We start from the raw sequence: 25254 nt of genomic DNA, 5'->3' as shown, positions 1-25254 counted from the left end.
TGACAAAGAGAACGTTATTTAAACCTACTGATAAATAAAAACTGAGCTCATTTTGAACAGCAGAGTGCTTAAGTAATGTTCAGAAGAGGTTCCAGTAGAAGAGCTTACCTTTATTTAATAAAACTTTCCAAAGAGTCTAAACATCAAAAGCTCTAACTAATAAAAGAAGCAGAATTGTAAAATCCTGTATTTAAGTATATAATGATACTGTTACAAGCTTGCATGATATGTCTCCACCTGAGAGACTGCCTCCAAAGGGGAATACTAATGCCTTGTCCTCATCCAATCAATTAGTTATGCACTACTGCAGTACACATAATTGCAACAGCTTCCCTGTAGGAACGAAGACAAGACTGCTTTGCTGCAAAATTTTTTGTTTGGTACTGCTAAAGCTATGGTCAGAGTTCACCTGTGCCACAGTTACAAAGAAGATAAAAATCTCTACAAACAAAACCATCGATTCTTTCATCTTATTTCACCAGCCTTACAGTAATGTTATTACTTCTTGATTTCTGCCGGATAGCATGCTAAAAAGTTATGCTAGAATACCTGAAATAGACACAAAAAGGAAACATTAGCTTGAAAATAGAAATTAAAACTCATTCCTCTAATCATGGGGGAAAACACTAAAGGCAAGTTGCCAAATAAGAGTAAAAGTCAAAGAAACCTGAGTGTTTTGTAATGTACTTTGCGCAATACATGCTATACATACCTCTCCCACGTCGTATATAACTATTTGTCCCTCTGAATCACCTACAGCAATCTCTCTCCCAGAATGTGTCCATCTCACACGGTTCAGGGCAGGATTGCCCTCCACAGTAATGCTTGCAGTTGGCACCTGTATCCATTTAAAACACATTGCTAAAAATGCTTGAGGATTCCATAACTTATAGATTACAGAACACACCGAATCCCTCAGTGTTGTATTAAAAGAAGTGCCCAGCATTTCAACTGAGGCAGAGTACGTAGATCTCTCAGAATCTCAGTGGCCTTAAGCTATCACCAGTGACATGACCAAAACAACACATCATCTGTCCCTTGGCCAAAGTACAAGCATCCTCTGTCAAAAAGCACATCTGCACTCTTGTCACGAGACAGGAGGCATAGACACGCATTCAGTCAGGCAGCAAGGAGGAGCCCTGGGATCACAAGAAAGGTTATGACAGAGGGCAGGGATGAAATCAGCTGCTTTGGCAGGTCAAATCCTGTCCAAAGGCTGGAACCGCGTAATTCCAGTTTGAAGCCATAGGCTGGCATATGCCCCTACAGAACTGCTCTTTCTTATATGCGATTTTAAGGTGGTGAAATTTAAGTACTGAGTATCTGCCAGGTTTTTTGTCTTACCTATATCCAACAAGTTTTAGTCTTGGAAAAGGTTTATACTATAATTAAGTTTATGGGTCACACCAGAAAACCCAAACATTCAATTCTCTAAGTTTAGAAACAAATTACAATTTCACTGCAGCATTACTATGGCAATAGGAACAACAGTGGTGTGTGGGTAACAGGTTTGGTCATACGTTTAAGCTATCAGTTGCCAAGGCCATAATGGGGGAGGTCTATTGTAATTTTCACAACATGGATCAGTGTTATACCAACAGATGTTCTGCACTCTTGTTGCAGGTAAACCAATTTAATTATCACTGCTATTCATTATGAGGAGTCCTTTGAGTTCCAACCTTGTAATCAAAGAATGGTATGTATTACACAGAAACTACTGAACTACAGAATATTTAAGAACAGCAGCAAAAAACCAAACCAAAATGCTATGGTAAACTCTTGACGTTTTTTTCAAAGCATACATACACTTTTCTGGCTATGTTTGACTGTTAACCCAACTGCCTCACCTCAGTATCATTGTTGAGATTCCACAGGTCAAGCCTGCCCATCCCATCCACACAGGCAAACAAGGCAGGGTGAGTTGGAGACCACATCACATCATAAACATAATCCGAGTTGTCTTCAAAGGAATAGAGAGGTTTGTTATTCTGAAAAAAAGCAAAAAAGCAAATATAACAATGCAGTACCCAAACTCTGCACTTCAAAATCCTAAAGCTAACAGGTAAGACAAAATACAGAACTTCCTGACAGCATTATCAGCAATAACTAAAAAGTGTTTCACATTTAAAAAAATGCCTCTGCAAAAAGCAGCCAAAAATCAATTCTATTATTAAAGGGATGCTTTCCAAAGCATGCAGCCTTTTTTGTAAATTTAATGCATTAAGAATCTTGTAAATCAAGCCAATGATAATTCAGTGACAGCACTATTACTGGGAGATTCTAAATCTGCTTCCTCTGCTTTGTATTCCTCAGGGCATCAAGCTAACAGAGAAGGAGGTAGTTCTAGCAATGGGAACGGGAGATATTTCAGTTGTGAGCCTCATGGGAGTTTAACTGACATCAGATTTGGTGCTGTCGCTTAGTCCTCCACAAAATATTTGTCTTCGGCTTAATATGAAGTAACTGATTTTACAGCTTGATTTACATTTAACTGCATTGGAATTGCTGAGAATAAAGGCCAAAAAGATGAACAGAATGGATCAGAAGTATACAAACGATGTACAATCTGAAAGCAAAGCTTTATGTTGTTAACTACAGTTTTGTTCATCAGCTCTCTCCTCTATGCAAGACTGCTGCTAGGAACCTCGAGTTTCACACAATTTAACTTCAGTTTACTAACGTTTCTTAAGTAGCTTGCATTATAGCACCACCTTGCGTCAAGGACCACAAAGAAAACAACTGAACTGTATCTATTTAAGTTACCTTAGTTGTCCAAAGCTTTACTGTCCAGTCAAAAGAAGAGGTGACAAAAAGATGCGAGAAGTCTACAGGTCCAACTGCTGCGTGGCAGTTGATGCCTGTGATTGGTCCCTGGTGTCCTTCAAACATCTCACTGATTCCAGCTTTGCTGTTTTAGAATATGTAACCAAGGTTAATTTATCTGGAAGCCATGCATGTGCAGACAGAGACAGCACTGAAATGCAATTTAAATACAGCCACAAGAAAATTTTGCTACTTTGCATGGATGTTACCCCGCTGCAAAAGGCTTCATCATACCAGGACCACAGACGACCAGGCCTGAATAGGAATCTTAACTTCAATGTCTATTTTCTGCTAACCTTAAGTGCCAAAATATAGCACACTGAGAAGAGACTCATTGAGCAGGTACCAGTCCACATATTTAACTACATTGTTCTCCAAGCAATAGTTAAAACTTCCATTCATACAAAGAACAAAATCCAGTCCTCAGGAATGAGCAGAGAATTCCCACTGACTTAAGGGAAGTTGCATGTACCTTATGGACATAGAGTTCAGACATAAAACAGTAACAATATATCCTTAATAGTCTCCTATCAGGAGCGATGAAAAAGAAGGGGGGAGGGGGAGAGAGATGGGAAGGATGTTACACAAAAATGATACAATTTTTGGTATTTTGGAACCAAAAAGCTGTGCAGCGAGGGTGATGTGTATTTGAGATGAAATATGGCCACTCACTTATATTTAAGAAAGCAATTGATAAGATACAGTCAGACAGTTTCAAAATAGATTGAACAGCAGGAGAAAAGCTAGCCAATCCAAGATTTGTGCGTGATGTTACTGTACAATTATCTACAGAACCGATAGGAAGTTTGAAATGTTCTACTACAATTCAAATGAATAAAACCAGAGACCTACACTGCCCTCCTCATCAACACAAACAACTTCAATATTCCAACTTCTGTTCTTAATGAAGCTTTTACTCAGGAAAGTGCACACTGGAATTCATATACAGCTATTTTGAACTCCTTCCAGAAAAGGAGTAACTGTGCACTATAAATAACTTTACAAGTATAAAGCATGCAGGGACTCATCCTTTCACTATTTTTGTTTCCTTTGAATAATTAAAGTTTATATTCACCTGCCATGACGGCATGCAGTGTACACTGAGCCTTCTTCACTGCCAACAACAAAGTTGTTGACATCTCCAATAGGGAAGGACATGCAGGTAACAGCCACAGCCTTGGACTGTTTGTGCACCAGCTCCATGCTATCCTGTAGTGAAAATATCAGCGACTTAGTATTTCAATTTTTCTTTTAAGTAACATCTAAAAGTCATTTAGGTTTTTGAGGAGGAGTTTTTTTTTTTTTTTTTTTTTTTAAATGATTTTACTTGTACCAAGTTGGGCAGGAATAAGAAAGTCATTTCTTGTTAAAATTGTGTTCACCACTTAACACAAGTGCAACAAAAATATACAAAAGGATCAACAGATAATATTTGATTCCACAAGTGGGGAAAAATTTTATCAAATACTTATCAAGCTACCTTAAGTATAATTCTGTGTGTTGAGAAAACGTTTATTAATGCTTTTTAGATTCATTAACGTTTTACAAAATATTAATCTGGAATAGATACTACATGTATCCACAGTTATCTTACCTGTGGCTGGGAAAGCATGTCCAGACTCCAAGAGCATATTTTCCCATCAGTCGAGATACTAATCAAGTTATGAGCATTCTGGGTCCCAACAACATTTACACAGTACACTGGGTGCTAAAAAATGTAAAATACTATCAGAAAAAGGAATTTCCAAGTAACAACCAATTCTGGTATAATTAACGTACAGTACAATATACAACTTGACCATGTAACAAAGCATAAAAGATTGATCACTGTACAGTACAAAGAATACTACCCTATACAACCGATATTTGTTTTTCTGACACTGATTTTTATGAATGACCTGGTTCTTCAGTGATAGCATTGGCAAGATACAGATATAAATATTTAAGCATTATCAATCAAGTGTACTGGACAGAGTTTCCTAGAGGTTAAATACATCTCAACAGGAAACAGTCCTTGAAGATCTTTCACCCCCTACCGTGTGAGCAGCAGCTGAAAGTGGAGTTCTCTGCACTGGGGTTCTCTTATTGCTGCGATTATCCCATAGCACTATTTGGCCTGAGTATGTGCCACCAACCACCAGATTGGGATGAAATTTTGCAAATGTAGCTGACATCACTGCTGACTGAAAGGAAAAAAAAAAAAAAAAAAACAAAAAACCACAAAATACACAAAAAGCTATCTTGCAATGATGTTATGTCTAAAACTAAAGAAAATGGGACCAAATATCAAAGTAAGTTCTTTGCCTGAATTTATTCAATACACTTTTTCACTGTCCAATTACTTAACGATTCACAAAACCTTTGTGAACTCCCAACAGTCTTTTAGTTTTAATTTGTACTCATAAGATAAAGCTTTCCTCCTTTTTTCTTTCATACATATACAGTTGTATTCCTCCTGGCATAGGTTGTTAGCAAGGGAAAGCCCAGTAATGCACAAGATTTTAATAATGTTTTGCCACGTTCTGTGGTCATTTTCTTAGTGAACACACAAATCAATTTTGATACAATAAAGTTACTTTTGCAATCTGGGCTTTGACAGTAATCTGACAACACAAGATTAAACTTTGATTCAACTATGTAATTTTTCAGATTAATAGCATTTTGAAAATAAAATGGCTATTCCAGGCTTGGCATAATGGAAGACATTTGCATGTTTTTATCTTTTAGAAAACTACTAGAAAACCTCCATCTGCTTTTTTCTTCATGCATATGTTTCTAGTTTTCATCCTTGCTCCATCTCCTCAGGCCATCTTCACTTTACTCAGTAAACTAAGCTCTAGTAGTATGCAGTCCCACTCAATCCCCTTACATACAAGCCTTCTTTGTTATTCAACAATTATACAAAAAGGTGTTCTGTTTTTTAAGTGAATTAAAATAAGAAAATGAGTTCTCAAGACTGATTTCTGAATGACATCAGAAGTTTTGAAACAGAATAATGTTTCTAAACTGAAATCTCGAGCTATCAATGTATGTTTGCAAATACATATGGTTAAAGTGAAAGCCAGCTCAAAGAAATCATTATGTTGACAAGCATAAGGAAGGTACTTTTCCAACTTCATCAACATAAAATCTTTAGACAGAATCATACCTGGCAGTGAAAGACATACTCTGGGGTAGTTTTCTTGTACTTCATATTCCATACAAGGGCCACCCCATCAGGCTCATGAGGTGCATCCTCATTGTTGTTGTAAGAGGCTACAAGTAATTCTGGGTACTGTAAAATACATGAAAAAGATTCAAAGTAAGCAAGATGTCTAGCTAGTGGTCCAGACAAGCCTAGAATCTTTGCTTTCTTCTAGGTTAGAAAACCTACCAAAACCCCAAAGCCACCTTCTGTTATATGCGAATGAGAAATTGACAGTTAAAACTGTAATCGTTTCAAATTTAGCTCATAAAAGAGCGTTAACATATACATTAGAGTCTTGGTCTGTCCTTCATCATAACTTACTTTTAAGTGTAGAAAACAATACTCTTAAGTGAGCTTTTTTTAGCGAAGCTAACGGTTACCTCTACAAGGTAGTCCATAAACCAGAAACAAATATGCCAAAGACTTTCTTCATAATACAACCTTTTGCTACTTTCTCCACAAAAGATTAACAGCTCTATTTATGTTTTGCAAACTACAGATATGTAAGGAACACATTTAGAAATACGGCCTGTATCAATTGTACTTATAGAAGGGTCAAGCACATAGAACTAGAAGAATTTACAAAGATAACTGCTTAATGTAAACATTATTTTTTACCTGAGACGACCAGTCCAAACAACTGACAACACGATGCTTTGACCAACGTTCATCAAAAAACTGCCTATTTAAGGACAGTTTTGCTCCTGCTTGAATCTCTCTATAAAGGCAATGAGCAGATATTAATCTTAGATCACTTTTTCAATTACAAATATTGCACATCCACAGTAAAATATGCAACATTCACGTTACCCTTCTTTGTCTTCTAAGTCTCTTCCGCTGTAGTCAAAGAAAATGTTGATTTGCTCAGAAAGGGCTCTTTCGACAATCCTTGTGGAGTGGTCAAAGAAACTTAAAAATTCTTCAGAATGCAAAATCTGTTGTTTTTCCTCTTCTGTAAGTTCATGAGGGGCAGCTAGAAAAGAATTGCACATGCATTCTCTGGACTGCATACTTTCACCAATTCTTTCCAAGAAATAACACCAGATTATTTATCATAATATTGGAAAATTTGTTTCCTAACATCCATAGATTTTAAGCACATTTTTACATTTCATATTTTGCTAGCTGATTGTTCAAACATAAATCATTAATTTCAACTTAACGGAAAGAAAAGAACTTAAAAATTTATTGATGCCTTTCTTTACAGCACACTCAAAGTCTTGAGGTGAACTGTACCTTCTTCCTCCTCCTCTTTTTTTAATGTTTTTTCTTCCTCGGGTTCAACTAATGGTTTTGGTGCAACCACATCATCTTCATCTTCCTCATCTAAGGAGAAACATCGTAAGAATGTCAATGTTTTTAAAGAGGAACAGTAACATTCCATATAAATCTCACATAAGCTGATGTAAAATGGTATCATTTAGCTTAAAATGGTTGTATTTGTAAAATGTAGTCCCCAGGATAACATTATCTCAAACCAAAAGCTCATTGGAGCACTGTCTACACCTGGATTTTAGTTGCACTAAATTATGTAGTTGTATAAACTGAAATAAGGCACCTAAGAAATTGTAAAGAATCCAAAGTGGAAATCTCTTACAAGCGTTTATGATTCCACACAAAACCATGTGGTGGATGCATGTTCTGTGTAACATACTGACACGTTAATGCTGCAGAATAAAGAAAAATCAAATGTCTAAAATAGTCTACAGAGCAGCTGCTTACTTGTGATCTGAAACCATCAGAGTCTAATGGGTCTTCACGTGGCACGAAGATGGCTTACATTAGCTTTCAGGTTGCTATTCTGAGAGGCAAATTTTGCTAAAGATAATAGCAGGGAGATTACATTTTTTCTGTCATTCTAAATGCAAGTCTCATTATCTGTATCATGTTTGGCAATGAGAACTTTACAGCAAAATGTGTTTTCCCTAATTGCAATGAATAACATAAAATGTTAATGTTCGGGAATACTGACAAGGTTTACAGCACTTTCTGCATTTCTACATTTTATTCTTTGAATACTGTAAACCAGAAAATAACTTTAAATTACTTAGTGTTGTGGAATATGCATTTCCTGGCTTTTCTTCATCTGCTTTCTAGAATAAGCTTCTGAAAAGACTATTTTTATTGGTTAAACAGCTATGTCATCTGTTTATAAGGGAATGGCAGCAGGAGTCTGCTGCATGCCTCATCGCAAGTAATGAGACAGTATTCAACAGGGACTACGTTCGTTTGTTGCAGCCATTTCCCTGACCCACGTTCAAAGTTATCTAACAACAACAAAAAAGTATATAAAAAAAGAAAATCCACACACATACACACAAAGCGGGGGGGGGGATAAAAGGTGGTCAAGGGATGGGAACCAGCTGCCAAGCCATGGTCCCAGCAGCCAGGCCAGCTGACTAGATAGCAACAACCAGATGGTACTGCTAGGATTGTCTCTCTCTGCTATGAGGTGGCAATGGGATGGCACAACATTTTTCTGCCTGACTGCTTCCAATCATGTCTTTCCCCAATGGCAAGCCTGTGCAATTACCAGCACTCCAGGAGGTCTACAGACAAGCCTTTACCCTGCAAACAAAATACAGCTTGTAGGCCATACCAGCTGCCAAACCACACACATAGTGATAGGTTTAAAGAGGTCTGAAAATCTTTCTAACTCCATAGTATAAGCAATAAAAATATAACTGTACCTGCAGGAAAGAAAGCTTTAAATGACACTGTATAATGCACACAATAATACAAACTCCAACTTAATCAAAATGATAATGACGTATGCCAATCCTACATTACTTGAAATTGAGCGATTTTTACGTTCTGACAAGTTTACAGAACTAGGATAAATGGCATGAATGATTTCAATATATGCTCATACTTTTGAACCAAATGGTGAAGGTTAAAATCTTTCCTTTCAAGGGCCTCAATCAGCCACAAAGGAAAACAGTAATCACTGTCTTTTCAGCCAGCCCAACCGCATTTGTCAGCCCTTTCTCCGTCAATGCAGCCAGAGCAATCAACCTGCCAAACATTCAGAATGGAAAAACAATCTGAAAATACAGGGTATAATGCACCTGCCAGTGAAAATGGCCATTTCAAGAAAAGCTAGTGATCTCAGTGACCCTGCTGAGGAGGCGGTGGTGCAAAGGGGAAAGAACGCGTAAAAGAATTCTTAGTGATCTCCACTCTCTTGCACATTGACACTTCCTTACAAAGCATGCCAATTACAGCTTTTGTGCTACTTAAAAAAAATGAAAGCTTTTTTGGGCAAAATAATCACGCAGAGAAACAGAAAGACACTGCTCCTTTTTAGATAGATTCGCATGTACCACGGACTAGTAATCTGAAAACTGTATAACTTGTACCAATTCTAAAGAATGGAATTCTTAATGTCAAATCACTATAGGTGTGAACACTGATTAATTAAAAAAACGTAATACGAGTTAAACCACATGATTTTGAGAACAACAAATACAGGACCACATATTCACATTACAGCCACTTGGATAAAAATCCTCCTCTTGTTCGCCCTGCCACTCAATCTTGAAGATTTAAATGATGCCTTCAAATTCAGAAATTTGGTTTTGGGTCACCCTGGATACATTATTCTAGCTTTGAAAGTCCCAAATTAGAAATTTCAGCCCAACCCCCCATTAGTCATACTACACTGATTCTAAGTACCATTTTCAGTGACAGGAGTCAAATTCTTGTCAAATGCAGATGGTCAACCCCTTAGTGCTAAGTGACCTTCTAATCTACATATTTTATTCAAAAGATCATATAGTTGATTGCTCCTGCCTTTTAATGTTTGAAACATAAATGGCATATATTATACAGAGATCTAAATTCCTTCATAGTACTTTCACTGCATACAGCCAGCTGATATTGCTGCATTTAAATGCAGGATACAGCACTTATTTTAATATTCTCAAAGTATCAGACTTGAAATTGAACATGTCATCTCACTGCGATTTATCTGTAACTACATAAATCTAAAACCTTCTCTCTAAAGAAAGAAAAGTCATACGCAAACTTTCTCATTAAGGGATCTGGAGAAAAAAAAAAAACACCCCAAAACACAAAAAATCCCACACATACAAGTTCTTGACCTCATTACCCAAAACTAGGATGCTTTCTCACAGAAGTTTACAACCAAAAAAGGCAGCATGAAGCTGTTGGACAACAAAAGAGGTAAGAAATTTCCGTTTTAATTACTCATCCCGTCTCTCCTTTATCTTGAATTTATTTGATAATAGGCCAGCTGGTGGTATTTGCAAGGAATTGGCATAACAATATTACCTGGCAAACACTGCAAGACTGGACATAATATTGCTGAAAGAGTTCCACATCTAGTAAGTCAAGAACCCAGGATACTGTGGTGTACTGCATTTATTTGAAGTCAGCTACATAAATTTGGAAACCTTAAAAGGCACTGTCTAACTTCATCCTCCGTAGTCATTATTGACTGCACCTACTGGCATTTTATGCCACTTCAATTGTCAGTATACCAAATACAATTCTGCATTTTAAAAAAGGCTGCTAAGACTTAGAAGAGTCATAGGGCCATGAAGACAGGAAATGGGACTCTGTCACATCAACATATTGATGAATATTCATTATAATATGCTAAGGTATTAACTCCATGTTATTTCTGGCAGGCAAACACGGGATCTAAGGTTACAAACTGAGCAGTAAAAGGTTGCATAAAATAGCAGCTACTTTAGTAGTCACAAATTTCTTGTCAATGAATGCTAAAAACAGGTTTAATGAACCACTGAATTTTTACCTCGAGTTAACATCAAAATTGTGATGTATTTTGGCAAGACAGAAAGAAAAACAGTGCCACAAATTAGGCTGCACCTAGCCATAACACTACAGAGTGAAGTTCCAGTTGTCTGAGTAATCTGTTGCTGCAGAGTAGGTTAATCAAAGTTAAATCATCTGTGAAATGGGTGGCTTTTGTTAAGCTGAATGTCTTCATATCAAGTTTTGCCATCTATATTTCACTGTACATTTAAGGCACATACAGAATAATAGATGCATATATAAAGGTCCATTATTTACATTTTAATATTTTAAAAAGAAAAGTGCTCTCCATTCACTGTTAACAGCATCCAAGATGACAATGCTATACACCAAATTGTTATTACTCTGCTTAAATAAGAATTAAAAGGACAAAAATGCTTTATATTTTCATTCTGTGTCTTGGAGACTTTACCAGACAATAATTCCTCAAAGAACAGACCTAATGCAATAATACTGTTTGCAGTGAGTTGTGATTGCACATGCAGGATATTTTACAGCAGCACTAAATAACAGGTATCCTGTTAGCCCAGGAAAAGCCTTAACTGTGACTGCTGAGCAGAATCATATTCCCTTATAAGCTTATCTTTCTTTGGATTAAGTACTTCAAGCATTCATAACATGTATTTATTGGGCGTACTGGTGACTAATTTCTTTCCATGTGAATTTGAACAGTATGTTAGTAAATCACAAAGGAAGAGATCAAACAGTATAGTAGAGAGCAGTCCAGTATGAAGTACAAATAAGAAAAAAAAATTAGCACCAATGATTACAGTGCTCTGCGCAGTGGCCAACATGGAGTCTGCAGAACACCAAGACATATACTGGAGTTCACATGTGAATTTTATCTCTGTTGCCGAAACTGCTTCTGCTGCCTGCTAGAAAGAAATGAGTCCGTGAAGGGAACACAATTTCAAATATATTTTCAGGGAGTAGATCCAAATAGAGGCTAAATAACAGCCCTAATAACCAGTTGACCGCACTACCTGAAAAACATGTCCACCAAAAATTGGACAATAAGGGATGAGGGAAGCAGGCAGCGGTGTTATACACAGCATCATGGGAAAAATGTGATAAATGGATTTAGATAGTAGAAAAAGGGATGGCAGAACAAGGATGCTGGGGAATGGAGCAGCTTGAACACATGATGTTCATGTTATGATGGTGAGAAGTTGCTACTGTAGTAATGCTGTGGAGACCTAGATGCTTAGCCTTGTTAGTTATGAAATAAGGCAGAACACCACCAAGTATGGCACAACACTTCAAGCCAAAATAAATTTATTTTGTCCCTAAACAAAAAAAGATGGCTGTCATTACTGTATCACAGAATGACAAAAACCCAAAAGAGAGGGACAGGACATACCAAGAGAACAAGAAAATAAAAGAAGGCATATTGTCTCTGCCATATTCCTTGGAATAATGAACCATTTCATTTATTATGTTAAAGAAATGAAATACAGCTGCTACAAAAACAGTTGGGTTAGGAGATTAAGGCTATTGAAAATTCTGGAGCAAACAAAAATGAGGAAAAAAAAATACTGAAGACAGACAGATGTCAGTATTTTCATCAAAATGAGAAGTTAGAGAGCACCAAGACCACCACCCCAATGCCATTTCTTACTGTGTTTCCTCTTCTTCTATATCCTTAGTCACTTACTTGTATACATGGGACACTGAGGAAAGAGCAGCTATGGCTTGCACCCATCATACCAAAAGCCCATAAAACAAGTAGAATCATAGAATCAGTGAGGTTGGAAGGGACCTTTAAGATCATCAAGTCCAACCATTAACCTACCCTGATAAAAACACCACCACTCCTAAACCATGTCCCTAAGCACCTCATCTACCCTTTTCTTAAACACCTCCAGGGATGGTGAATCCACCACCTCTCTGGGCAGCTTATTCCAATGTTTAATAACCCTTTCAGTGAAAAAAAGTATTGCAGATTTACCTTCTAAGTCTACTTTGGATGTGGACATCTTCCTATAAGAACTGTGAATCATGTATTAAGTTCAATTAATGGAGAAATTTAATATTCCATATTGATCAGAACACAATAAATGAAACTGGTCATTCTTTTGTTACAAATGGAGCAGATCACTGGCTGAAAACAGTTGCAGCTGAGGAGCTTCGTATCCACAAGACAGTGGGTGGAGTTACTTCATATTTGAATACTGTCTGGGATGGTGCAACACGCCTGCACTCTACAGAAGCATGAAGATAAAAACTTAGTCTACCTCCCTTCTCTAACTATGGAATTTTCCTGGTTTGGGTTTCTCAACTACTGAATGCAGTCTTTTCTATGAACTTCTGAGATGAATGACCTTAGCATTTTAAAGCCTGAATTGTTCAGGTAACAGATACTCACTATTTAGATGTAACTGTTACACTGAATCCAAAATGGGCATCTTTTAAGTTCAGGACATGAAATCTGCCCTGTGTAACTGTAATTTTGTTTTTACTGCCATAAGTATTTCCATGACGATTATGAACTGGTTTAGTTTAACACCACTTTTCCCCTACTTCCTATCAGTCCTGCCAGACATACTAGTTGTAGCTTGCATGTTTCCCAATTCAGCTTACAATATAACTACATAACCATTGTGACACACAAGTGGAATTGTTTTTTTATTTTTGGGTTTGGGTTGTTCCCCCCCCCCCCCGAAAAAACAGTGTTAGCACAATTCAACCTACAGACAAATGGACTTAAACCTGCAGAACAACTGCACAGCATATCTAATAAGCCTTCTTCTATTTTCCTTTGTTCAAAGGCACAGCTCCACAGCATTTTAAAATCTCATGATATAATTAAGAAAGGTCCAGTCTGCTTCATTTTATAAGTAAGCGTGAATACTGGAGCTAACCTAGCTGAGATACAACTTGTTGCTGTACAAGGGAGCTACTGAAGATTACTCGTATGTATAAATTCAGTTACGAGCTCAACTTTCAAGTGTAAACCCCCCCTCAGATTGCGAGAAGAAACAATAATCAATGAGATAAATTAAAATTAGATAGAATGTATCTCACTGCACTCTGAAAATTCAGCCTATTGCTTTTGTCTATTGTTTTAAAGACTTCAAAATTTTCTTCCCATGATCAAAAATCTCTCACCTTGTGACTCTCTTTTGGAGGCAGTATGAGTTTTTTTTTTTTAAACCCACATCCTACTTCAGATGTTACTTTAAATTGTGAACATAGAGCTTAATTATGAATGTATTTAGGCATTCTTAAGACAGACCTTAAAAGATCTTCCACACTGACATGACAAAAAAGCATCAAGAGTAAGTGACTTTTGTGAAGTACACATACATAAAATAATGATGGCCTCAAGAAAACAGTATTATTTTTAAGGTGGAATGGATCAGGAAACAACATCTGTATTCAGAGAGCTTTCTAGTAAATGCAGAAATACAGACGACCCATCTTTCCAGCTCCACTACAGTAAAACTCAACTACAGCCTATCCACTGAATGTGAAACTAAGCTCATACAATCCCAGGTAATTTCCACTGACAGCAGGCAGCAGAAGTAAAACTCTTCAAGCACATAAACTATGAACCAAGTCTTCAGTTTCCATGAACCTGACAGAGAGGAAGAAAAAACCTGAGGAATTAGAGAAAGGAAAAGCTAAGGGCATGGGAGAAATGAAAGCGGGAAAACCCAAAATGCCTGTCTGTGCAGGGATACGGATAAAATGAAGAATGGAAAAGAAACGCAGTTAGCGAAAAAGCATATCCCCTGTTATTCTGGCTCACTGAATAATGAAGTTCGAAAGATCTGGTCTGCATTCTGAAGACACACCAATTCCTTATACTAGATACCCAGAGATAAGGGAAGAAACTTCTCAAAGTATTGTTGCAATTTAATTCCTTTCTTTTCCCTCCACCTTCCCCCCCACTTAAACTCATTCAAAGTGTCATTTGCATCTAGTTAAACTTGCCAAAAAGTGACTTCAAGACACACTCCAGACAAGAGCAGCATATTGATGGAGACTAGAGCAACAACAACAATTCAGCATTATTTGTATTACACTTTACACTCTATAGCATCTGTATTACGCTTTCAGGTAAATTACAGAGTTTCTGGAAATACCAGCATAAGATTTCAGTTGAGTATTCTCTTAATGTTTTAAAAAATGCTTTTATCTCCTTGCATAAAGACCCAAAAGTTCCCGTACCAAAGAGCAGGAAAACGCAAAACTATGAATGTAGAACTTGGTTGTAAAATTGCTAGCAAAGACACATAGTCAAAGTCAGTCATGTGAAACAACTAAGAGATTTTGTTATGGAACCACATACAAAATAGGTCAAGATTAGTATTTTCATTGGCAGCTGAATTCAAGTGCTTCAAAATTGAGAAGCAAATTTATTAGCCAACTGTTTTCTTCAGAAAAACTTCTTTTCTGAAAAGCAAACAAGTCATGACTGAAAAAAAGCATTTGTTTAATTGCTGAGAACAGAAACTGCGTGGGTTAATAAAGTTAGTTCCTTCTTTTAAAACTCAATGTATAAGTTCCAGGTATAAAAACTCAAATTCTTAAAAAGTTGGGGGGTTTAATTGCTAAGTTTGTTCTAAGGATACACAGCCTTCAAGTAAATTGTGTGTGGATTCTTAAGTGCCATAAATAAGAGTGGGGTGTATCTTGCATTCATCAGTTGTCAGCTACTTAAGAAACTCTATGTCTAGTCTGAATATTTACTAAGAGTGAGAAAATACCTTGTATTAGTAATAAGAGTAGTATGAAAAGATGGAGATGATAGTGACACTCTTAAGCAAGACCTTTACAAATTTAGTAATAGAACTTGTATTAGTTATCTCACAGATTAACCTTCATTCTGCCTTACTGTTTCAAGATCTCAAGTGCTGGTTCCAATTCAGTCAATCATCCTTATTATAATAAAAGAAAAATAACTTAGATAGTAACAAGTTCATCATTCACCTTCCTTTGGCTGAGTCATAACAGGTGTTTGCGTCTCCTTTGTATATGTAACAATTTCTCGAGGAGGAAAGTCAACTTGTGTAATTTTTGCCATTCCAAGTTTAACAGGTCCACGTCTAAATAAAATTAACAGAGAAATCAGGAAAAAATATTTAACTTTATGAATTACTTCACATTTTGTCTAGAAATACACCCAAGTAGTCATGTTACAGCACTGCTTAGTCAAACTTAAATCCAGTGGAAACTTAACTCTGAAGAAACCATGTGATTATGACTGGTATTTTATTATCATTATTATTTAAAATCAGCAGCTATTTATACGTCTGCAACAAAAAGAAAGATGTGCAAATATGTATATACGTGGATTATAAAGATAGAATCTTAAAGTTTCGCTCTTTGTGGTTGACTAGGGTACTGCTACATATATGACATAACCCCGTTTTCCGTGGAACAGATCTGCTCACGAGCCATGTTCGTACAGCAGCGGTTCTAGGATTTTAAAGCTTAAAAAACAGCTTAGTTATTCTGAACGAAAAAGCCTTTAATGTTGCTGCCCTTTATTGTCTACATCTAAGATACTATTTAGAATGCAGAACTGCAAATCTAATCTGCAACTCACCTACTGACAAGTGATTTATCCATAATACGTTACTCCAGAATACAATACTGAAAACCTCGGAGCTTTCTGACTTTAGCTTATGGAAGATCCCATAAACGCAGATATATCTAGTATCAAATTACAATGCATAATGTACTTCCAAAGCCCCCACAACATTAACTCAGTCATTGTAACTTCCTATAAAAGCTAATTTTGGTATGGATCATTGCAGTATTACAATAGAACAACAATTTACCTATCTCAAATTTAGTTTCTTAAGATAAAATCTCCTAGGATAAAAGCAAAAGAAAAAGAGTAAGCCCTTTTGAAAGACTGGTGGACAGAATCAATTCTTACAGCACAACACAGGTGTTAGTAAGTGCTTATAATGAGCTACAGCTTTTATAAATATATTTATAACAAAAGATGGGAATCACTCTGGTTTTAAATACAGTTATTCTAAGCTTTTTAAAGAAATGAGTTCTTAAAGTTTATATTTTGCTGAAGAAAGACTCAAAGAAAAACATGAATAAGTAAGTTTTGTTATTAGATATAAGCATCTTATGTATATTAAATAATATGAAAATTTCCCATTGCAAGCAAACTGCACTAAGCTTAGGGAGAGTGAATTTCTGTTACTTACAGAACAGTCTCTTGACAACAACTTGAAGTCTTAAAGAAAAAAATAAGCTTTTATACCTATTATCCATAAGTACATGAAAGAAGGAATATAAGAAATCTATGCAATACCCCAGATCGGAATCAGAGTGGAGCTGAAGAACTGATGGATCAGTATCCCAATGCAGCGTCCTGATACCCCAGGTTGAACAATCATGCAGCATTAGCAAAAAAGGCCAGAGATTAGTGAAGCAAATACACACTATGAAATGCTAGAGTTATAGTAAGCTTACAGTTATTTCATTGGTCACAAGAAACAAAAGCAATGTAACATCAGTTAAGGGAAATTCAGCAAACATTCAGTGCAACAATACATGCAGTAAATACAAAAGTTAAAAAGCAAACACGGGATTCAGAGCTATTAGAGAAGAATTAAATTATTTTAAGGATTGAAAGTTAAAGACCTGAAAACAAATGTAGCCTTTACGAGAGGCAAATGAAAATATTTTAAATACTGACAAGAACCACTGAAAACTTCAAATTCCTTTAAAAAAATCTGTTCAGATTTGTTGATGTCATATGAAGACAGATTTGTTAACGTAATGCAATCTTGCCCAGAGCAGTAAATATGTGGAGGAAACTGTCATATTGGTAAAGGAAATGAGTCAACACATAAGCCTTTTGGTAGAGGGGCAAAAATGCATTTCCACTGGGATAGAGAACTGCTAGAGTTTCCAAGATCTGACATTGCAGTAATTACGGGTTAAGCACTGCCTTGGGCTTATAAGTGTCATCTGATTTAGAGCCAACTACATTTAAGATACTGAAATCTCTTAGAAATAGTGGGCTTTATATTAATAACACATTTCAAAGTCATGTGAAATAATGAACAGAATAAATCCATTTCAAGTCACTTTTGTATCAGAGGAAATACAAATGGCAAAATAAATTTTCCCTCTCCCTTCATTTTCAGCCTTCATCCCTTCTCCACAAATTTTCATTTAGTCTACTGCCTGCTGTCAGGCTTCGGCAGAATTTAAGAACAAACCAGTAAGAGAGATTAACTGATGAACATGCATGGCTTTTCTGAAGTTCTTAGATGCTATAATGATTTTTTTTTTTAAAAAAGAAAAGTCACATTTCATAACAACAAAAAATATACAATATTTTACTGTGATAAGTCAACAAAAGGTGGTTTTACATTTCCATTCCATACAATGTAATAATTCCTAAAGATAAAGTTGATCTCAACAATGTACAGGCAATGCCATAAAGACTCATAAATATGGGCGTGTCATGTTCTTGTCACCTCATTCTTGCATAAAGTATACATTAGAAGAATAATTAATCGTAGTTTAATTTAGAATTACAAATCCATCATCTTCATCTTTAGCAAATCATTCTACGTAACTGCTATTGCATCCACAGCATTAGCTTAATACTTAAATCTCTAAAACATTTCCGTATCTTTTGTGCATCAGAAAACACACCATTTTACCATAAAGTTAATTACTTTGAGTATGCTTATTCTTTAGGTCTCTGCTATTTTTCTTGACCAAGTAGATTTAAGCTTGGAGTTTAATTTTGTGCCTGAGACTTCAAGTTGCATATTGCTCATATGTTGTTTAATTGTGCGTTAAAAAAAAAAAAAAGAAAGCAAAACCAAACCACCACTGTCCCAACCTTCATGTTGCTTCTGTGAAGGATGACTTATCTACAGATCCAAATGTTGCATTACCACAATACTTGTCAAACACTTTCTCAACATTTTCCAGTCCCACTTGAGAGGAACTTGGGGAAAGGGCTACAGATTTAAAAGGCTTCAACTTTTGTGTCTGCTTAAGACTTAGCCTTTACTGAGGTTGCTTTACTGCTTTCAAAGCATTCTTTTAACTTTCAACAGATGTTTCAGTGGTACAAAGGACAGTCTGCCTTTTAAAACAGTTCAAGTCAACAAGCAGCACAGGATATACAGTTACATCTCTCAGAGTTACTCCTTTAAAATAAAGGTAACATTCTGGGATAAAATTCACCTACTATAAGTATACCAAAATGATGTAAAATATGGTTCCTTTTGCTTTCCAGTTCCATGAATTTATCTACAAGCTTCAGTGAACAGAAGTTCCTATTCTTCTACATAAGCCCAAACTTCTCTGTATCCAGGCACATTCCTAATGCTTCCTGTATATCTGAAAAGTATTTTCTGCATTTAAACTAATTCTACAGAGCATCTACCTAGCCTAAAAGTAAACTAATTGTTTTAACTTTTAGTTTTGAATTTAGATGCTTAACTGAGGAAAAGAGAGAAAGAACAGTATCAAACTGGGAACCAAAACTCTTTACTGATGAAAATAAAGCAAGACAGATGGAAGTAACAGCAGGAACACAGTCTGAACAGTGCTCTACTAATTACTAAGTAAGTAAAGTTACTGGGAAGATTCAGCATCATAGAGGAGAAAAGACTAAACTAACAAAGGAGATAATTTGTGTATAGTTGCAGCATGACCAGAGAACAAATGGACACAGACCAAAAACCCCAACCAACCAACCAAAAAAACCCACTAAGACGAAAGGGTTTGTGGAACCACAGTGGAACAACTTGGGCTTTTTAACACATCTCATATTGATATGAGTCACCTGTGAAATGTCAGGTACAACACAAAGGGATATCACATAGTCCAGCTTTTCCCATTAGCTTTCAGGTTCAAGTGTATGTGTGCGTTAGGAATGCTGTACAAACTTGTACTAATATACTAGAATATAGACATCTGTTTACTGGGGGAGGGGAAGAATGTTATCCAGGGCACTCTAGCAGTGACTCTGTATAGCCTTCAATTTATCTATACATTCATACCTCCACGCTTTCAAGACCACAATCTTTTTATGCTTCCAGGTCTGAGAAATTGTCAAGAGACGGATTTATTTTTAAAGTTTGCAAATGCATGAAGCTATAGAGGCTTAGGATATGAGTTTTCTCAAGGCTTCATAAGAAAATGTATGCATACAACATTATGTTATTATGTCTGGGAACATACAATCAGAGAGCACAGTACACCTATGAAGTGGAGATCAATTCAGTACACAACACGGCATTCAATTACAGATATGTGGCCTATACATATTTTTCATATTGAATTTAAATTACTTATTAATGGAAAGAAACTTTTTTTTTTTAAAGTCATCATCAAATAAGCCTTGTTTTTTTCTTCTAGACAGTGAATTTAAAATGACAGTTTAATAAGCAATAATCACAGATTTTAAATAATTTAAAGTTCGCTTGTTACTCAGCTAAGGAACAATTATATTTGTTCTTTATTAACATGACAAGTGAACTTCAATTGCATTGTGAATAAGCTACGCACAAAATCACACCTGGGCACTGTTAAAAAAAGAATTTGGGTTCATATCTGCTGCCTGATGTATTCTCTGTTTTAAATTAATGGTTGCTACTTCAAAACAGGCACCTTGTAACCTTTGTTCAGGTCATGAAGATCTTTACTATTTTCAGATTAAGATTGTATATAGTTATGCATGCATAATCCACACGCATACAAGATGTTACTGCAGTCTTTTTAAAAGATGTTTCAAAGTGGTGTAAGTATTCACTCTTTCTCCAAAACAGCTACTCATATAAGCACAAAAGTAACTGATAACTGCTTTAGTAACTGTGCTTTAACTAAACTTCATCTGGAATGCATACTCAGTAAATTTTAAGTACATGAATTTAATTGGCTGAGAAAACATAAGTTCCCAAAATTAATTAGGCAAATACTATTTGCAGACTGTGCATGGTAAACAGTAGAAATACCATTTGGAAGTGTTTCCCACCTTATAACCCATATATTGCCACTTTGAATTCCTAGTTTAACAGGAATATTTATCTGACTCTCTTTAGAGCAGCATGACAGTTTGAGAAATGCACAAAAAAAAAAAAAAAGTTCAAATAAATGTGACAAGTACTGGAACTAGAAAAAACCTGTGGCTGTACTAACATGGCACTATCTTTTGGCCAAATGAGAGATTGTGAGTGGCATAGTTGTGTTACAGGGATGACTGCAAAATGAAATAACAAGACATACTGTTCCACATAAGGAAAAAAAATTACAATCAGAAGCAAGGCAAAGTTTGTAGACAGCATCTTTTAATAAACCAACTAGAAAAGAGGGAAAAAGGAAATAGCCTATCATCCATACATACCCTCCTTTAGAAAAAGCTAGGAAGAGCCCCGAAGTTGGACTTTTCCAGTTTTCTATCATCCCGAGACTTTCATGCATACGAGAACATTACCACAAGACATTCAGACTTATTTTACTTTAAACTTACAAGTTTAAACAACTCCACATTAATGTTGGCAATTTCAAATTCGGAAGTGTAGCTGCATTTCAAATTTTAAAGTAACATACTTCTGTAAAAGAGTCATTGTTCATAGATTCAGTAACACTGTGACCTCATAGTATTATATTATAATCAAGTAATTAACCCCGATTTCTTCTAAAGCTTAATTGTTCAGAATACAAGTATTAAGCAAAGGAATATAACAAGGAAAGTGACATACCTAGATCCAACAGCGCCATCACCAGAGTCCTGGCTTCCAGCCTCACTTGGCGTACTCACAGATTTGGAAGACGGAGAGGTAGGAGGAGGGACTAAATAGTGAAACAGACAGGTATCCGCTGTTACTACTCGCAGAGGTTGCACAGCTTAGGATGTTTTCAAATTAATTTAAGATGAAGCATTAAAAAAAAAAGTGATGGCAAACAAAAAATACATGGATGAAAATGAACAGTAGAAAGAGAGGGGAAAAGACAATATTAACAATTCATGCTGGACTTTCATGCAGTTGTTTGGCATTTATGCATCTGGAGCATACAAAAAAGACATGGAAGGAAAGACATTTAAGAGAAAATGAACCGAGAATATATTTAACTGAATTTCTGACAAATGATGGCATCAATTTTCAAAGGGTAATATCCACTAAATCATGTTGCTTAAACATATAAGGAAGACAGTTGTTAATATAGCTTTGACATAAGTTTTTCTTAAAAATTAGACATTGAATGCATTTAACTGGTAATTTTATTTCAAAATATATAATCACTAAAGTGTGGACCAGAAAAAGTGGCTTTGTCATACATCATACTGTTATTCTTGTTCTAGTTTGAGTCAAATCAACATAAATCCTGGGTATTACAACAAAGTTTCCAGTGTTGGCGTTGGGGAGATTTTTGTGTTTTCTTTCTTTTTACTTGACAAACAAACAGTCTAGTACTGTTATATTGAAACTTTTTCTTAAAAGTCAGTTAATTTTCAACATGTAGATAAAGATTGCAATTACCATTTAAACAAACAACATGTATTTTGAAACTGATACATAATAGTGAATGATATCATGCAATCTAATACTAACACAAAACTACTTTGATATCTCTTTCAACTCTTCTTTTTAGAATTAAACTCATTATTTAATGAAACCTAGGTTTATGCTTAAGAACCTAGGGGTGTGTTGGAGGTCCTTACATGCTTCATTTTTCAGCAATACGCAAGACATTCATAGAACACATTCACTCCCTAGCAACTCTTAAAAAGGATCTTTAACCAATGGAACACAAGTTATGTATATAAATCGGTATTCACTCTGTCAGGGGTCTGGCAAGGAAGAATTCTAAATTTAAAACTGCAACATTTCTACAGATTTTCCTGAAATCACAAGCATACTGTGAATTCTTCAGAATGCTTCCATCCCCAAACAGAGACATAACTCTGGCTGACAAAAATTCTACCCCAAATTTACAAAGTCACAGCAAATACTTCAATTTATTAAAAATTCATTCTTCCTACAGGACAGAATTTTATGTAGATCTAGAGTTATACTTCATAAATTCATACATACACTTAATACATATATCTATATAAATATGGGTGTATACATGTATGGGTATGTGTATATGTGTATATATATTCAACTCATTGCCACCTACTGAATAATTTATGCTAAAGGAAACACACATGGACCTTTGTATTCCTACGTTACTTTTCTGTGTTATCAGAAACAATGACATTTTCATGTCATCCTTTCTTAGTTGAAGAGGTGACATTGGAAACATATCTTGTTACCATTTGCAAAAGTTAGTCAGCTCTATCTAGCAGTGAGCACGGCCAAAAGAACTCAGTACCTTAGTTTTGATGCTACAGTGCCCTCTTGTGGGGCACACTGTTTTCAAGAAAGTTTTCCCAGTAGCGAGGTGAAACCTATTGAAACACCACCAGTCTTATAAAAAGACCAAGTAAAATTCCACTTACCCCAACAGAGGATGAAACTATAGTACCTTCTTGAAAGTTATTTTGGTTCACTAACTTATGGCTTCTTACATGAGTATGGTAGATACCAATAGCATCTTTAGGTTGCTGAGGTCCCTTCTCCAAAAAGAGAGCTACCTCTCTGGCAGTTAACAGGACAGTAATTGCCTCAGGAATTTTTAACACAATTTTCTATGAAGGAATCTAATCTCAAGCCGGCCAGCTGCAAGTTAGCTTCAGTTCAGGTGTACGATCACCATACTATCACACTTTGCCAGTACCGAGTCAGCAGACTGAGCCTGTGCCTCAGGCGTGCTACTGCAAGATAGCAAGTAGGACAATTTTAGCTTCATTTTGGATCCAGATCAGATCTGGGTATCTTGAAAGGGAACAGAACGGATTCCCTGAAAAACTACATATGTTGAAGGGTGTCGTTACACAGATGCTCAATGAAATTAAGCACACTGCTCTCATAGAAGTATGCCCTGGTCTTACACACCAGCACCTCAAAGAGCTTTCCACAAACAGCTACTTTAAGTCTATGCAATGATTTGCTTTGAGGACTGACTATCCTGTGGGTTTTCAATTCTCCCTCAGATTTAAGAAAACATCCACATGCATTTCTACAAGAGTCTCATCAGCTGCCTCAGCAAACCAGGACAACTTCACACAACAAAAGCATTCAACTATTAGGCTGCCAAACAATCTGTAGTAGGTAAGAACTGATTACTTAAAACACTATGCACTAGTGCTAATATAGCCCAAATGGAGTCACTAAACTGAAGACAGTTCGAACTACTAAAAATGACTGCTATAGTGGTGTTTATTCCACATTCACTTTTGAACACTTGAGGACTATGCAAAAGCAATTATGAAGATATAGTCACAGATATACTATATCCATAACAAATTATTTTTCATTTGCAAACCCAGTTGAAATACACCCTCACCATTGAGCCAAACTGAAAAATAAGTTTTAAACCCCTTAGATTTCAGAGCTAGAGACAAAAAGTCCAGTTGAATTATCACACTCCTCACTTTCATCTTCCAGAGATATGTGTCTATGTGAAGGCAAAAAGCAACAACTAATATGCTAACCCACCCCAGAGCAGCACAGATATGAATCATCATCCTTGATAGTTAAATTTTATACTTAGCCTTGCTATTACTCCAAAGTCAGTCAGGCATTCAAGATAAGGAAATTATGGTGTAAAAGACGCAGAAAGGAAACAAGCCAACTATGCACAAAAATACCAAAATTAAAATTTGGTGTTATGAAAAAGAGAACAGAAAAAAAAAATACAGAAGAATAATGTGCAAGGAAAATAAGAAAAACAAAGAACAAATACATGATATTTACATATTTTAACTAAAAGACTCCAAATAATCCACTGAGTGTAAAACATACCTTTTACAAAATAGTAGTATGTACTGAAACACATCACTGGATGTTCATAACAGACATCATGCAGGATGAAATAGTACAAATCCCCAGACATGCATACCCCCCAAAACAGTGGCCAGAATATTTTCATGCTAGTTATATATAAATACCACAATCCTAACAAAAATGAACAAAATCACCACCACAAAAAAAAAAAAAAAAAAAAAAAATCAACCACAAAACCCAAACCCTCCCTCCCCAATCCCCCCGCCCAATGTTTATCTCAAACTAATATTAACATTCCTACCAACAGGAGACTCAGGTGTCAACCCCATGCTCTGAAGTAATGCTTCAGCTTCTCTTCTCTTCTTTTCAAGATCAGATTCTTCTTGTACAGGAAGAACTTCTTTCTTCTGATCAGTCTAAAAGAATTCAATAATTAAGTTATAGCATTTAACAGCTTTAAAAACCATTCATTTATTTTTTGCGATCTCATCGGTTCTTTTACACTACTGAAGCCTATCATCATATAGGTCAGATATTTGGCTCTAGTAATTCTGGTGGTCCTTTCTGTAGATAAAGTAAGCAACAGACAGGAATCACACAGCTGGT

The 25254-nt window shown here is 36.0% G+C and overlaps 1 protein-coding gene across 2 annotated transcripts in view; it reads right to left on the bottom strand.

Annotated features, from left to right (window-relative positions):
• The window catches only part of DYNC1I2 (dynein cytoplasmic 1 intermediate chain 2), a 28772-nt gene that overhangs the window by 778 nt on the left and 2740 nt on the right, over positions 1 to 25254 (bottom strand). For both annotated transcript variants that reach the window (XM_082484634.1, XM_082484633.1), the window contains exons 3-15: positions 24950 to 25064; positions 21517 to 21607; positions 15746 to 15861; positions 7247 to 7336; positions 6821 to 6983; positions 6629 to 6728; positions 5972 to 6097; positions 4860 to 5006; positions 4418 to 4531; positions 3899 to 4032; positions 2764 to 2908; positions 1848 to 1988; positions 713 to 838 (exon numbers count right to left, since the gene is read on the bottom strand). In XM_082484634.1, coding sequence (XP_082340760.1) covers positions 713 to 838; positions 1848 to 1988; positions 2764 to 2908; positions 3899 to 4032; positions 4418 to 4531; positions 4860 to 5006; positions 5972 to 6097; positions 6629 to 6728; positions 6821 to 6983; positions 7247 to 7336; positions 15746 to 15861; positions 21517 to 21607; positions 24950 to 25064 — 1608 coding nt within the window. The remainder of the gene's footprint in view (positions 1 to 712; positions 839 to 1847; positions 1989 to 2763; positions 2909 to 3898; positions 4033 to 4417; positions 4532 to 4859; positions 5007 to 5971; positions 6098 to 6628; positions 6729 to 6820; positions 6984 to 7246; positions 7337 to 15745; positions 15862 to 21516; positions 21608 to 24949; positions 25065 to 25254) is intronic.

Source organism: Vanellus vanellus (genome assembly GCF_965231255.1).
Source record: "Vanellus vanellus genome assembly, chromosome: 5".
NCBI classification, from domain to species: Eukaryota; Metazoa; Chordata; class Aves; order Charadriiformes; family Charadriidae; genus Vanellus; species Vanellus vanellus.
This window is presented reverse-complemented; position numbering and strand designations above follow the sequence as displayed.